We start from the raw sequence: 14,820 nt of genomic DNA, 5'->3' as shown, positions 1-14,820 counted from the left end.
TCACACCTAAAGATTTGATTTTTAGGATTTGTTTTGCTTTTAGGATTTGAAGAGCTTTCGCAAATGAATACACAAATATGAATGTAGAACATTCAGTAAATTTGCATCTGAAATAAGATGTGTTCTTTTGTGTTTGTGCTTATGCTTTTAATCATTTTACATAATTGACAAAATTTTCACAGAATAAATTCCTCTTTTCATTTTTTACAGTTCTGTGTAATTTTATAGACTCCTAGTTTTGTTTTTCTTTTTGTTGTTTTGGTTTTTGGTTTTTTTATTTGTTTTTTGTTTTTGTTTTTGGTTTTTTTTGGTACCAGGGATCAAACTTAGTACCTTGTGGGTGCGAAGCAGGTGGTAGAACCACTGAGCTAAATCCCCAGCCCTGTGTTTTTCTTTTTGATACAGTTCTTCATGAAAGCAACCCAACTTGAACAGATGAAGGAAGACTATTCATACATTATGGAGACGAAAGAAAGAACAAAGGAGCAGATAAATCAGGGGGAAGAGGTTTGTAAATAATTAAATATTGTTGAGATGAACCAAAATCCTCTAGTACATAAGGTCAATTGTATTGTAAAATTATGTACCTGTGTACTGATACATATTTGTAAATGGTCATGTTTTTATAGCAATCTATGAAGGACTTTTTTTTTTTGGTTTTTTGAGACAGGGTCTCACTATGTAGTTGAGACTGACCTGGAACTCACTATGTAGCCCAGGCTGGTCTCAAACTCACAGCGATCCTACTGCCTCAGCCTCCTGAGTGCTGGGATTACAGGCCTGCACCACCATGCTGGGCTCATGAAGGATGGTTTTTATATTCGGGGTATTAACCCTTACTTTTCATTTTGTAATAGTGGATATATATGTATATGCTTTTTTCCTCTACTAGAAGACGTGAAAATATCTCATGTAAGATATATGTTATGTGACTAATTGGTTCCACCATAAGGCATACTCCCACTATAGTTTTAAAATTGTAGTGTTTATTTTGCTGAAATAATAAACACAAACCTCAAGCTGATACAGTTAAGCATAATGCACATTTAAAATTACATACAGTAAGTGACGTATCACGGTAGTACTAAAGCAGCTGATCACGTGGTAGCAGCTGTCACAGGAGTACTCACCAACTTGGCAGTCATGCATATTGCTTGAATTTTAAATCACTCATACTGTGACTGACTTCAGTTAGTTTGTTTTTACATCTGCTATATTTTATTATATTTATTTTTTTGCAGATTCCTGAATAGCCAACTTTTACCACATAATTAGACAAGTGACCTAACAGCTATTCATCTAGTACACTCAATTTCGCCAGTGTTATACAATTTTTTTATCTTTTGTTTATTTTGTCAGTTGAGGCCAGATATGGTGACACATGCTTGTGATCCCAGCTCTTGGGAGGCTGAGTTAGGAGAATCACTGCAAGTTTGAGGCCAGCCTGGTCCACGTAGTAGGTTCAAGGACAACCTGAACTACATAACGAGAACCTGTCTCCTAAATAAATAAATAAATGCAAGCCAGTTGAATCTTCAACTTTTTAGCTTGTCCTTTTCAGATAGAATCATACTACTTACTGATTAAGGTTCAATTCTTCAGATGTTATGTTGGTCTTTTTACTTGAGATTTTCAAGAAATGTTTATTTAGCTTAGGTCTATAACTGTGGTTTGCTGTGTAAACTAAGAAATTAAGGATGAATATGTTAACTTTTGTTTCCGACCTCGTCCTTTGACACCGGAATTTTGTGGTGGCATGCAAGGAGCTACAATAAACCATAGAATTGAAACAGCGCATTCTTTTTTTTTTTTTTTTTTCTTTTTTTCAAAAAAATTTTTTTTTTTTTTTTTCCTTTTGTACAAGTTTGCAATTCGGACAGTTGTCTTGGAGAGTGGTTACATGTACATATTACAACTTGGTTTTTTGTTTTTTGTTTGTAATTTCCCCTTCTGGTTGAATGTGGAAAACATGAATGAAGGGAGAGACTATGCAGATGTACAGAAGTTTCGAAGCCATTCTATATGCTGTTCAGATGACATGATTCTTAGTATTTGATGTTTTATCAATTATTAAAAGAGCTTAGATATAAAAATTTATATCTTGTTTGACTTGAAATAAATTCTTTGTGATCTTTCCATTATTTTTGGAATGGATGCTGGTTATACTTTATGTAGAAGGCCAGTCCAGCTTTTCAGAAACAAGGGAGAAATGAGAGAGTTTTGGGACTGGTCTACATGTGTGTTAGTTTGAACCTTTAATTCCTTTTGCTTTTCTTTATCTGGAGATTTGGTCATTTTTATAGCACAGAAATTAGCAAAATTATTGCACTTAGCAAAAGTATACCAACAATCCAAATATTTTCACTTTAAAGGAATTATTTTCTTACAAACCTCTATAGAGTTCTTTGGTAGCCATGCTTTCAAAAGAAATACATTTGCAAAGTGTCTCTTTTTCCCTTCAGTGTTAAATACATCTTTCTTTTTTTTCCTTTAAGCGACTCACTGAACTAAAGCGCCAGTGTTTAGAGAAAGAGGAACGTTTTCAAAGTATTGCTGGTTTAAGTACAATGAAGACTAATTTAGAATATTTGAAACATGAAATGGCCTGGGCAGTGGTAATTTTCACCTGATTACTTGTTCACATACATTTGTAATATAAAGAATGTATTTGGTAATTATTAGTCTTAATGGTTTGCTGTATAATTTCTTTTAAGGTCAATGAAATTGAAAAACAGTTGAATGCTATCCGAGATAATATCGAAATTGGAGAGGATCGTGCTGCTAGACTTGACAGGAAAATGGAAGAGCAGCAGGTAGTTTCTTTATATAGATATAGTAGGTGAAATTGCTCATTTTAGACTTTACGACTTATAAAACTGGCAGTGAGAGCTTGAAATTGTATCTGTATTTGTACTACTTAGTTGAAGCAGACCTATACTTCCTGCCAGAACCATTGTGGCAGCTGTCTTTTGAAAAAGGTACTGGGTGTGACTGTGATTGATTAAGACTGGGGCAAGGGCTGCAGATTTCTTGTACTTTGTTACTGACTGCAGATACTGGAATGTTAAGAGTTGATACAAAGACCTGAGAAAGAGCGAGACGTGCTGGAAGAACAGAAGAGCGTTAAAGCTAGGTGTTTGGAAGGTTAAAAATTCAGAGCTGAAAGCGGTGCTCAGAGATCGCGCATGAAAGTTGAGGGGCCGAGTTTTAGTCCTAGAACCCAGAATCTGTGAGAGAATTTCATATAGATGGAACATGTGTTGGATGACTTGTTAGGATTGTTAAGATTAATTTTAACCTGAAGTTTTAAAAGTACTGCAAAATCCAAGAAAGTCACATAAGTCCTCCACATGGCTGTAAGGTTAGTGATAAATGAAGGCAGTCATTCTGTGGAGTTTTCACATAAACAGTGCTCCCATTCAACATGTCCACTCTTAGTTGATTTTTTTTCCCTTTTTTTTTTTTTTTTGGTACCAGGGATCAAACTCAGGACCTTGAGCTTGTGAGGCGAACGGTGGTACCGCTGAGCTAAATCCCTGACCCTCAGCATGACCACTCTTTGTGCTTGCCTTTTCTTTCTTTTCTAGAACACTTTCATAGCATTTAAAGTATGTAATTGGATGTGTTTAAGGCCATTGAAAAGGTTGTGCAGCCCCCGCAGTGGAGCACCTCATGCTGTCACTCTGAAAGTAGACCTCCTACCTTTTCTTTACAGATGTCCCTCCCTGAGTACTGTGTGTGTCAGTGTGCATGCCTTAACTCCTACTAGTACTTTGCTCTGCTTTGCTAAGAGCTTCTGGCCCCCAAACTTGATTATGGTGTAGGATATAATCCTCCCTTCCTTGTGTTTTCCCGTCTTCTTTCAAGATAAGCAGGTATATCTTTTTCCTTTTAAAGGTTATGGTAGTAATCCTTCAAAGGTAATAATAAATATGTAAAATGTATAGAAATGGTGAAAGCAGTACGTTTACTTAGTAGTCTTTTGCCTGAATTTCTTATTCCCTCTTCAGATAATAAATGGAAGTCAAGTCCTTCTCTCTTCTTGCCTGAGATTTTATTTCTGTGAGAATATTCTGAAAACTTTGCCAATATTTTTTTTCCCTTCTCAGTTTGTTGTAATATAAGCCCTAAGTACTTTCGTTCTTAGATAGTTCCCCGTATGGAAATTGAACCCCACTGACTGATAGATACTTATTACCTCTTTTCAGAAGGTGATGTTTAGTTCTGTGGGTCTTTGCCCCATGTAAGCATTTGAACACTGTGTAATAAATTGCAGATTCCTGGAGGATCGGGACTATCTTACTCGTGGGTAAATTCTTCTTACCATTTCTTATGAGAAGCCTGTCACAAAGTATACACTTTGTTATTCCTTGTAGAATGGCTATTAAGGTTTCTGAAGATACAGTGTTTAAACCTGATTTTAAACTTTTCTTAACCTAATTTAAAACAAAATGTGATTGTATCATGCTTTATGTTTAATTTGTGTAACATCTGGATCTAACTTTGATTTTTATTTAAAAAATGATTTTTCAGTATGTTGTCCTTGGGTGCTTTCATGTTAAGAATTGAAGGGTTCAGTCATTGTGACAAAGACTGTATGGATCGCAGCACTTGAAGTTTATACTGTCTGGCTCTTTATGGAAGACATTTGCTGACCTCCTCTCTAAACAGTTCTCATTTTTGACTTTTCTAACCTTGCTTATTTGTCAGTATCTTGTTCTGATCCCTTAAGATTTTTGTTATATAGTACTGTATTAACTTTGTACTGAAATCTTTTCTTGTAGTGTTTTTCTCCCACCTTGGCTTCTGAGAGTTTCCAGAGTGACCTAACACAATTGTTTTACACTACTTTTAAAATGTTCACTCTGGAATGCAGTGCCTTCTCCCCCACCATCTTGTCTGCCTGCTACTGTTATCCTACCTGTTGATGCTTACACAGATAACAGACACTCCTGATGCAGTGTTGTCTACAAACTTCGTCACTTCATCTGTTTCTGTACTAAACTGTCTCCCTTTAATTATCTTATTTGAATACAGTTGTTATATTTTTGTATCCCCAGAGGATTAGCACATTTGTGGGATAATCTTAGATGAAAATGAAATTATACTTTATACTATTTTTAGTTATGCTTACTTATATAATATCTTATGTTTAATTATTGGCATATGGACTATATAATTTAAATTTTGTTTCTCCTTATTGGAGAAAAATAAAATATAGTCAAATGATCTTAATTTCTTAAAGGTCAAACTTAATGAAGCAGAAAAAAAATACAAGGATATTCAGGATAAACTGGAAAAGATTAGCCAAGAGACAAATGCACGGGCACCAGAATGTATGACGTTAAAAGCAGATGTCACTGCGAAGAAAAGGGACTATAATGAAGCTGAGGTGAGAGGACTGCAAACCGGAGGACTAAAACCTGCAGAGCGAATTTGTACAGTTGCAGTAGTGGTTTTATACCGGGGTTGAATTCTTGCTTACCCAATTTAAAAACATGTAATTATTCTAAGGGGTCATACTCATACTCAGATTTGAAAATTTGTAAAAGTGGGTTAGAATGGAATAACTTTTTTCATTTTACTCAAGTTATATCTAATTTTTGTTAGGTTTTATATAACCGTTCCCTAAATGAATATAAAGCATTAAAGAAGGATGATGAGCAGCTTTGTAAAAGAATTGAGGAACTTAAAAAAAGGTAGGGTACTTTGCAATTTTCTTTTGTAGTAAAGGAATCTAGTAAATGGAATATACTGGTTTATGCTTTTAAAATGTTAGCTTTTAAAATTTAACATTTTAAAATTCTATGTTACTGTTAGTGCTGATCAGTTTTTGGAAACGGAACGGTTGGAAAGGCAAAAAAAGATATGTTGGTTAAAAGAGAGATTAAAAGCCTTTCAGGACCAAGAAAATTCAGTTAATCAAGAGATGGAGCAATTTCAGCAGGCCATTGAAAAGGGCAGAGAAGAGTATGCCCGGATTAGGTAAGTTGTAGCATTCTGTAGATGTTTTTCAATTACTACTTGAATTTGCATATAGTTTTGCTTTGTATGTGAAAAGAAAGTGTGGGTTTTTGTTTCTTCTACAAGTAAGGGATCTTTTAAAATCATTTTCAATACTTTCCTTATGCTTGTGTTTGGGCAATTTCTGGGGTTCCCCATTCACTATTTTGATACTTAGGTTAGAGGACTACTGGCTTATTTTTGTCTGATAACATAATATTTTCAGATAAAGATTCTGGTTTTAGTTTTTATACTAGGTGGATCATTTTTTGGTATGCAGGTATTAGGGTATACTAATGAATATTTCTACGTAACTATCACCTATTCTACTTTTGTTTTTTAGGAAAGAAGAATTAGATGTGAAGCATGCACTGAACTATAATCAGAGACAACTGAAAGAATTAAAAGATAGTAAAACTGATCGACTAAAACGATTCGGTCCTCATGTTCCAGCACTTCTGGAAGCAATAGATGATGCTTACCAGCGGGGATATTTTACCCATAAGCCTGTAGGCCCTTTAGGTATTTGTCATGGTGTAGTGAGGGTGTAGTAAATGATAGGAATAAATTTTATTTTCGGGAAAGGGTTTACTGAATCTAGTTACAGTAATAAATGTAATCTTTAATTGTAAATATTTTAAGAAACTAATAAAATCACTTTAAACTTTGAAGTTTTCCTTTGGACTTATGAAGCACAGAACACCCAAAGGGAAAGTAATTATGGAGTTAAATCATTTGGTTCTTATTTGTCTCCCAAATGAATAAATGGATAAATTAACTTGAATATAATTAATCATCTAATTAAATGGCATCAAAAACAATATTCATCTGAATCTGAATCTTATGTAGCCTTTATAAAGTGATTAATTCTTGGATTTTATTTTGACTGGGCAACATGATTTCCAAGTGATCTTTCACTTGTAAAATCTGTGACTATGTTCATACATACATGAGATTTTTTTTTTTTTAAGTTTTTAGTCAAATTCTCCTGGGGATTTATCTCTAATTCTGTACATCATTAGGTAATGTTGCTATCAATACCTTTTATTACTAAACTGTATTTAATGATGGCAGTATCTTCATTTAACACATTTACAATGGGGCCACAATCGATGTGTCTTATTGCCAGTTGGCTCTGAACCACTGGTGTTTCAAGCTGTTGGCACTGTTAAAAGATAGGTACCTATACACTGGGATCCATTTTAGTGAATGAAGTTTTTCCTCCATCTTGAAATCTAAAATCAAATTGGTTTTCTAGAAAATAGTAGTCTTTTGAATTGATTTCAAAACATTAATGAAAAGCTTGAATGGCATAAAACTTACATAGCAAAGCTACATATGTTAGAATGGAACAATTTTTTTTCACAGTGTTTTATGGCTGTTTTCCCATGTGTTTTTAGGGGATAAGTGGGGACTTCTAACTCAGTGAAAATTAAGATCTGTAACATCATTTAAGATACTTAACTCAAAAATATTGTTGCTTATGAACTACTGTTATGAAAAGGAATATGTTAATATTTCCAAGTAACCAGAGCCCTTCTTCATATTTTTTGTCATTTTCAGGAGCTTGCATTCACCTTCGGGACCCTGAGCTTGCCTTGGCTATTGAATCTTGCTTGAAAGGACTTCTGCAAGCCTATTGCTGCCATAATCATGCTGATGAAAGAGTACTTCAGGCATTAATGAAAAGATTTTATTCACCTGGGACCTCACGGCCACAGATAATAGTTTCTGAATTTCAGAGTGAGATATATGATGTAAGACGCAGGTAATCAAATTAAAATTCTGTTTCTGGTTTGCTTAATCACATGTAAGGTTGGAAAGAATTAAAAGACTTCATGTTTACTATAGCTTTAGTACTGTAAAGTTTCATTAAGCCACTTTGTTTTTAGTCTGAGCATTAATTCTAGGCATTGGAGAATTGTAGAAAAGAGGTCCTTATTTAAGAACTTTGAGGTTTTTAACATAAGTTCTGTTGTGGGAAGGTAATTCAATGAACCAGATACACTGAAGAATAGAAATTATACTGAAAAAGGAAATGATACAGGCCTAGCTAAATGGAGTTTGAGGTCCTAAGGAAGAACATTGGCATTTATTACCTACAGTTAAATTCTCAAAATATTTTCACAGAATCCAGAGAGCTTTATCTAAGATGACCCTAACAAACTTTCCCAAGGGCTCAATCTCCAAACTGATTTCTTGGGTAACTGCTGGCCGAACACTACTTTTGAAATTGATGTTTGGGAGCCACAGACATTGGTGCATGCCAGTTGTCCCAGCCGCTCAGGAGACAGAGGGATTTTGAGTCCAGGGTTCAAGCCCAGTCTGTGCAAACATAGCAAGGTGTTCTCAAAAAAATAAACTTTATCTATTCCTAGATCACATTGTAAAATTTCTATTTCCAGAGTTTTACAATGAATCCTAGTTTTGCTTTTTTAAGGAAAATTTAAATCGAGAGCTTGGTCCTTTGTCTTTGAGTAAATTTGTGTGCAAACACTGTCTTTTTAAAACTTCTTTGTGGCGTTGCTGAATTACATTGTAAGATGCAGGTGTGGTTCAGATGAGGGAGTTGCTAATTCATGAAGTGTGATGGAAAACAAGGTTGATTGTTTAAATTTTAAAATGTACTACAGTGAAAGATGAGCTATTGTTAATTTCCTTGGAAAAATTCCAACTTTGAGTGCACTTAGCCATTGTTGTTGCCATGCGTTGAAGCCGTTCTGGAGTCCTCCTTCATGAACACCTTTAGTTGTGCTGTTGTGCCAGGAGGCCTTGATGTCCTGAATCGAGTCACACAGTTTCCCTTCATAGACATTTTAAACGGAATCACACAGGTGAATAAAGTGGATGAGGACAAATGACAGAAATTGCTGTAGACATTTGATCAACCAGGAGAGCAGAAAATAAGATGAATGTTTATTTTATTTATTTATTTTTTGGTACTGGGGGTTGAACTCGGGTCCTTGCGCTTGCAAGGCAGGTCACCGAACCACTGAGCTAAATCCCCGGCCAAGATGAATGTTTAAACAACACCTTGCCATTAGTGCTCCCCCCGCAAATGCCCCTTGCTTTGAACACATCCCACTGTTTTTGGCAGTGTATCTTAATAATTCACTGTATTTTCTAGATTACCTTTGTGGTAGGTAGTTGATGAGAAGCCATAAGTTGGGTAAGTAAAATTCTTTGTGAAAAATGCATGGAGGAATGACATTCTGAGTTACTGTATAAAAAGCATCATTTGCAATTTTGATAAGGAATCAATTAAAAGGTATTTAGGGCCTTAATAAAACTTACTAATTGAATGTAATAGAAGGAAGAATCAAGTGTGTCCTCCTGGTTTCTGATTAGAGTAGCTAATGAGTATACCATCAATTGATTTAGCAGAAGTAGAAGGAACAAAAAATAGATTAATCAAAATTGAATGAAATCCTGTTTTGGAAGGTTGATTTTTTTTTTTTTTTTTTTTAAGCTTTTAGGCTAGAGATAAGTATTTGCACATTAGGGGTAAAATGTTTTCTCTTTCTGCATAAGAATTTGATCTGTCTCACCCCCAGGGACCTGCCTCTCCAGCCAGTCCCTGCCTCCAACAGCAAATCAGCTACTGGGCCCCACAGTCCATGACTTTCTGAAAGTCTTGCCTGTGGGCACACGAGGCTCTTGGGGGGGCACATCTAGATCTAAACTACAGCAGCAGCCTATGTGATTGCCGGTCCCTTAGCAGTGTAACTAATGTGATCGCCTGTGAAGGGTGCAGAGGTGAACTGAGTTTGTGTGGTACAGTGTCCATTATGGTGGACGTATGTGAGTTCAAATGCTGAGAATGAGGGGCTTAGGAGTCGAGCAGGAGGTGTGGGAATTACTCTTATGTAATGCCAGGAACCAGGGAGGAAGCTGATTCAAAGCCAGCTTAGCATACAGAAATGTGTAGAGGCTGTGAGACAGTTTACTGACCATGTAGGTTACCCATAGGTGTCAGTTGGATTAGTACTGCAGTAGAAGTTTAGAGAGCAGAGAGGGTATGACATGAGGAGTGGAGGGGAACAGTTGAAGATGCTGTTGAGAGAGTAGTTGAAAGAGTGCATCTTTGGAGGATAGGGAGTTATGGTAAGACTGAAAAATTTAAAGACCTTCAGGAACAGGTGCAGGTTCAGATGATGGCAAAATGCATGTTTTGGCTTCAAGAGTATCACTGAAGCACACGGTTGTTGGAGTAATAGAAGTTAAGATTCTAAGCATTTTACCTGCTTACAGGTTACAGACAAGAATCTTGCATGTTCGGTGAATTTTAGTTGCATTACATATTTTGAAGAGGTGCTTTTTGTGTGTGTGTGCATGTGTGTGTGTGTGTGTGAACTAAATTGTGGTTAAAATGCTAAATTTAAAAATTGGACATGCTATTTTAATGTAAATAACAGTGAAATACTACAGTCATAGTTTGGTTCTTGACTGCTTTAAAAAGTTTCAACACATTTTGACACATTGAGTACTAGTGGTTGGTTTGGTGTGTTTGTTTTCTTACTCATTGTACCTCCCCGAACCAGTTAACAAGCATGGAGGTAGCACTGTGTTAGTGTGGATGGATAGGACTGTTTTCCTTCATTTAGTTACACTAGATAACCTCAGCAGAGATTCCTAGAAATAGCTTCGGGGAGACAGGAAATGTAGTCTCCTTTTCTGCTAGATGGCCATTTCCTCCCTTTGGAACTACAGTCAGTGGGACTGCTTACCTTGTGTTCCCACTCTGCACTCTTGCCTTCTCAGGAAGAAAGTGTCCTTTCGAAGGCTATCCTGTTTGTCCCATTGTTGGAATTGTCAAGTGACATGCACAGAGACGAGCTGAATGGAAGTAAAATGAGAAAAAGTTTATTTTGCCAGCAAAGGGTCTGTCACATTAAAAAAGGCAATGCAAGTGATCGACCTCCTATTGGGTTGTAGCTTCCTCTTTTGTAGATTTTACAGTTATGATCTCATTCGGGTTGCTGCATTTCATTTCCTCAGTTCACATGACCTGTTTACAAATTATAGCAACAAGACAGTTAACTTTAACTCAGACATAACAATTCCTTGTAATTAGGGAGTTTACCACAAGATTCATCTATCTATTCTAGTACATAGGAAGGGGGTGTTCAAGGTTAGGGATGAGGCCAGATGTCTCTCGCTTCTTGGTCAATGCCTCCAGCATCTGTTAATTTTGAATTAAACAAAGCAGATTGCTGTTAGAGACAGCAGAAGTCATTTTACATTTTCCTAATGTTTTGTAGGTTTTTAGATTATTTACAAAAGCTCTCTGTATCACCGTGAATTACATACTTGCCTACATTTACATACTACATTTCTTGCCTGATCATGAAGCATTTTAAGTCTCTCCTGAGCCTCAGACTTTCCTATTCCATTGACTTCTTTCCACCTTGGGCGAGGCCAAACTCTTGGAAGGGGTCCTGTGCATTCATTTCTTGGCCCACTTTCTGTTGTCCTGGAATGTGTATGTATGCTTACTTTCTCTAAAGCATTAGATACTAACTATCAAATACACTTTAAAACCTTGTTCTTTTTGTTTTTATAATATCATTTTCTCCTACACTTGCCGTGTTTCTCTGCCTATTTTGTGGGCTTTTTTCATTGTTTACTCCTTTTGTTATAGTGCTCCCCACAGCCCTGTTCTGGGTCACTTCTCACTTTATCTCTTCTTTATTCTTATATTTGGAGCCTTTGAAAAAGGTGTTAAATTTTAAGTATTTTTTTTTTTTTATCCTCTGCTTAAATTCACTTTTGTCCTTTTTCCTTCTCTTTGGCTTTTAGAAATGACAAATGTTTTAAGTGATTTTTTAAAAAGTCAATTAGTGTCATAAAATAATTTTTTTTCTCAAACTCCTCTTACCAGTGAAGCTTCTTTTTCCCCAGATTTTTTTATGCAGTTTTCCTTTGCCCCTGTGTTTTCTTTAGGCTATTTGTTTTGGTGAACCTACATCATATTATCATCTCCTTGCCACTGATACCTCATTGCTAAAATTCTTTGACTATTTCTAGACTGATTTTGTAGCATCTCTTAACTTATAATTAATTATGTTAATTTCATTGTAGTGTAACCCAGTATGAAGTCAGTCCCAAAGACAGCAAGAAGGTATGGCCATGTCTTCATGCTTGGGAGCAAGCAGCTCTGTGTAATGATGGCATGTGCCTGCTCAGATGTCACTGGAACCTTCTACCTCCGCCCCTACCTTTCTATTCTATTTGTTTTATCTGCCTGCTCCCTGTTTTGTTTCTCTGACACTGTTCCTTGATCTTTTCTACTCTTGTTTTTACTTTCACTTGGACTGTATCCTAGGAGGCCATTTAGCTCTTACTCTCATTTCTGTGTTTCATCTTGTAGCAGAACTCCTCAAAAAAGTTGTCTGTGTCTCCCAATTTCTCTTTCCCTCTTTTCTTGAGCCTATTCCAGTCTTGACTTTTCATCACATACCAAAATTGCACTTGGCAAGGTAACAGCAGTCCCCACACTGCCTCATTTAATAGTCCTTACTACTCACTGAATTTAGCTAACCTAAATATTTGACCCTGCTGATGATTTTATTCTTCCTGATATGTTTGCACTGGCTCCTGGGACTACATTCTTCTGGTCTACCTATTCCCCAGGAGTTTTCTTTGTGCCTTTTTCTTCTTCCTCTTCCCCTCTGACTGTAGCAGTGCTCCTGACCTCTGCTTAGTGTTTACTTAGGTGAACTCCCCAGTTTCATGCCTTTAAATACAGATCATATACTTGTGATTACCGAGGTACATCACTACTTGTTTGACTCCTTTTGAGCTCTAGAATATAATACACTCCATTTTCTACTTAAATGTCTAATGGGCATTCTAAATTTAACAAATGTAGAAGCTAACCTCCCAGTTTCCACCCTAAAGCCTACCTCTGTATTTCTTTCTGTCTTTCACATATACTCCATTTTCTACTTAAATGTCTAATGGGCATAGAAGCTAACCTCCCAGTTTCCACCCTAAAGCCTACCTCTGTATTTCTTTCTGTCTTTCACATCAGTCTACTTGACTCCACATCCTTGTTGGCGTATTCTAAAAATATCTCCAGGATCTGACATCTGTGGCTTTCATTCTGGCTTGAGCCTTCTTGTTTCACTTGAATAGTATAATTGATAGGCTGATTTTCCTGCTTCTGGATCACCACAACCACAGTCTTTGTATAGGCAGCAGCATCCAGGTGGGTCCTGTCACCACTCCATAGAAAGCACCCGGGACTTCCTCAGGACTCCCTGTTGTGGGCCTGCCTGTGACCCCTAACTGTCTTCCCACATTCTCTGCTGTGCTTCTATACAAGCATTGCCCTCACTGCTCAGTCCACCCCAGCACCTGGCTGGCTGGTTTCACTCGTGTCCTTTTAGGGCCTTTGCCGTTGCTCTTCCCCCAGAATCTCCCATCTCCTTAGTCTGCCCAGTGTCACATTAATGAGATTTAACACTTTTTTGTGTGAAAAAGTGATATATCCTACTTTTGCCTTTTTCTTTTAATAAAATATAAGTTCTGTGAGGATAGTGCTACAATTGTTTTCTTTATGGCTTTCTGTTCTCTGAAACAGCACTTAGCACATAATAGGTACTCTGTAAATACTTGTTGAATTAATACATGAATAAGTTTAGTACATATACAATATACAAAGGTATTTTCCTTGTTTTGAAATCCTAGAACTAAGAAAGCACTAAGAATGCTACCTCTGTTACTTCTCATGCATTTGTTTCTCCTGTACCTACTGTTCTTAGCACATCCATTTTTATTTTGTTTTGTTTATTTTATTTATTTTTATTTTATCTGTCTATTTATTTACTTATTTATTTTTGGTGCCAGGAATCAAACTCAGGACCTCGTGCTTGCTAGGCAGATGCTGTGCTGATGAGCTACATCCTAAGGCCAGCAAATCCAGTTTTGGATAGTGCTTTTAATAATGAGTGTTTAACTTTTTGGGGGTCAGGGTTGTTTTTTTTTTTTTATACTGGGGATCAAACTTGGGTCTTTGCACTTGCAAGGCAGGCACCAGAACCACTGAGCTAAATCCCTGATTTGTTTAACTCTTTAATTGAAAGATTTACTTATAAAGAAAGAAAGATTGAATCTCTCTTTAAGGAGCCCAAATTTCAATCAATGATATCTTTTCTCGCTTTCTCTGTTGATTATAAGGACTGGTGATTTAGCTCAGTGGTTCAGCCATCTGCCTTATAAGTGCAAGGTCCTGCATTCAATTCCCGGTACCAAAAAAAAAAAAGCAATCAGTCGAAAAATAGAGAAGACAACACTCTGTTGATAATAAACTTTACTTAGGTTTTTATTGTCTCATATCAGTGAGATAATTGTTCAGCTATTTAAAGTATGTTTTATTTTTATTTGACTTTTATGTTTATGACTGCAGTATGAGATTTAGGAAATTATAGCTTCAAATTATAAATAAACCTATTACACATTTTAAATGCTATTGGATACTTTATATTGTCTTATAATCTACTTATCCACTAAAGTATATACAAACAACTTTTCTTTATATATTTATATATCTTTAAAATTAAAGTTTGGTAAGTTAAGCCTTCTTTTTGTTTCCTAGAGCTGTTCATCATCCAGAGTTTCCAACAGTTCTGACAGCATTAGAAATAGACAATGCAGTTGTTGCAAATAGCCTGATTGACATGAGAAACATAGAGACTGTGCTACTAATCAAGGTGAAACTAAACGCTTAGGTTATTTTAAAATTTTAAAAACAAGATGGTTTTATAAATTCCTGTTCCTTTTTCAGCATAAAGTTACTGATAAAACCATTGTAGT

The 14,820-nt window shown here is 36.1% G+C and overlaps 1 protein-coding gene across 2 annotated transcripts in view; it reads left to right on the top strand.

Moving 5' to 3' along the window:
* Positions 1 to 14,820, top strand: part of Smc6 (structural maintenance of chromosomes 6) — a 69,940-nt gene that overhangs the window by 24,444 nt on the left and 30,676 nt on the right. For both annotated transcript variants that reach the window (XM_010607457.3, XM_019205039.2), the window contains 9 exons: positions 406 to 507; positions 2,496 to 2,615; positions 2,715 to 2,813; positions 5,246 to 5,392; positions 5,611 to 5,699; positions 5,821 to 5,985; positions 6,347 to 6,525; positions 7,567 to 7,771; positions 14,603 to 14,717. In XM_010607457.3, coding sequence (XP_010605759.1) covers positions 406 to 507; positions 2,496 to 2,615; positions 2,715 to 2,813; positions 5,246 to 5,392; positions 5,611 to 5,699; positions 5,821 to 5,985; positions 6,347 to 6,525; positions 7,567 to 7,771; positions 14,603 to 14,717 — 1,221 coding nt within the window. The remainder of the gene's footprint in view (positions 1 to 405; positions 508 to 2,495; positions 2,616 to 2,714; positions 2,814 to 5,245; positions 5,393 to 5,610; positions 5,700 to 5,820; positions 5,986 to 6,346; positions 6,526 to 7,566; positions 7,772 to 14,602; positions 14,718 to 14,820) is intronic.

The sequence above is a fragment of the Fukomys damarensis genome, unplaced genomic scaffold, assembly GCF_012274545.1.
Source record: "Fukomys damarensis isolate Sample0158 unplaced genomic scaffold, DMR_v1.0_HiC HiC_scaffold_2, whole genome shotgun sequence".
NCBI classification, from domain to species: Eukaryota; Metazoa; Chordata; class Mammalia; order Rodentia; family Bathyergidae; genus Fukomys; species Fukomys damarensis.
The sequence above is the reverse complement of the archived record's forward strand: the minus strand, read 5'-3'. Positions and strand labels throughout refer to the sequence as shown.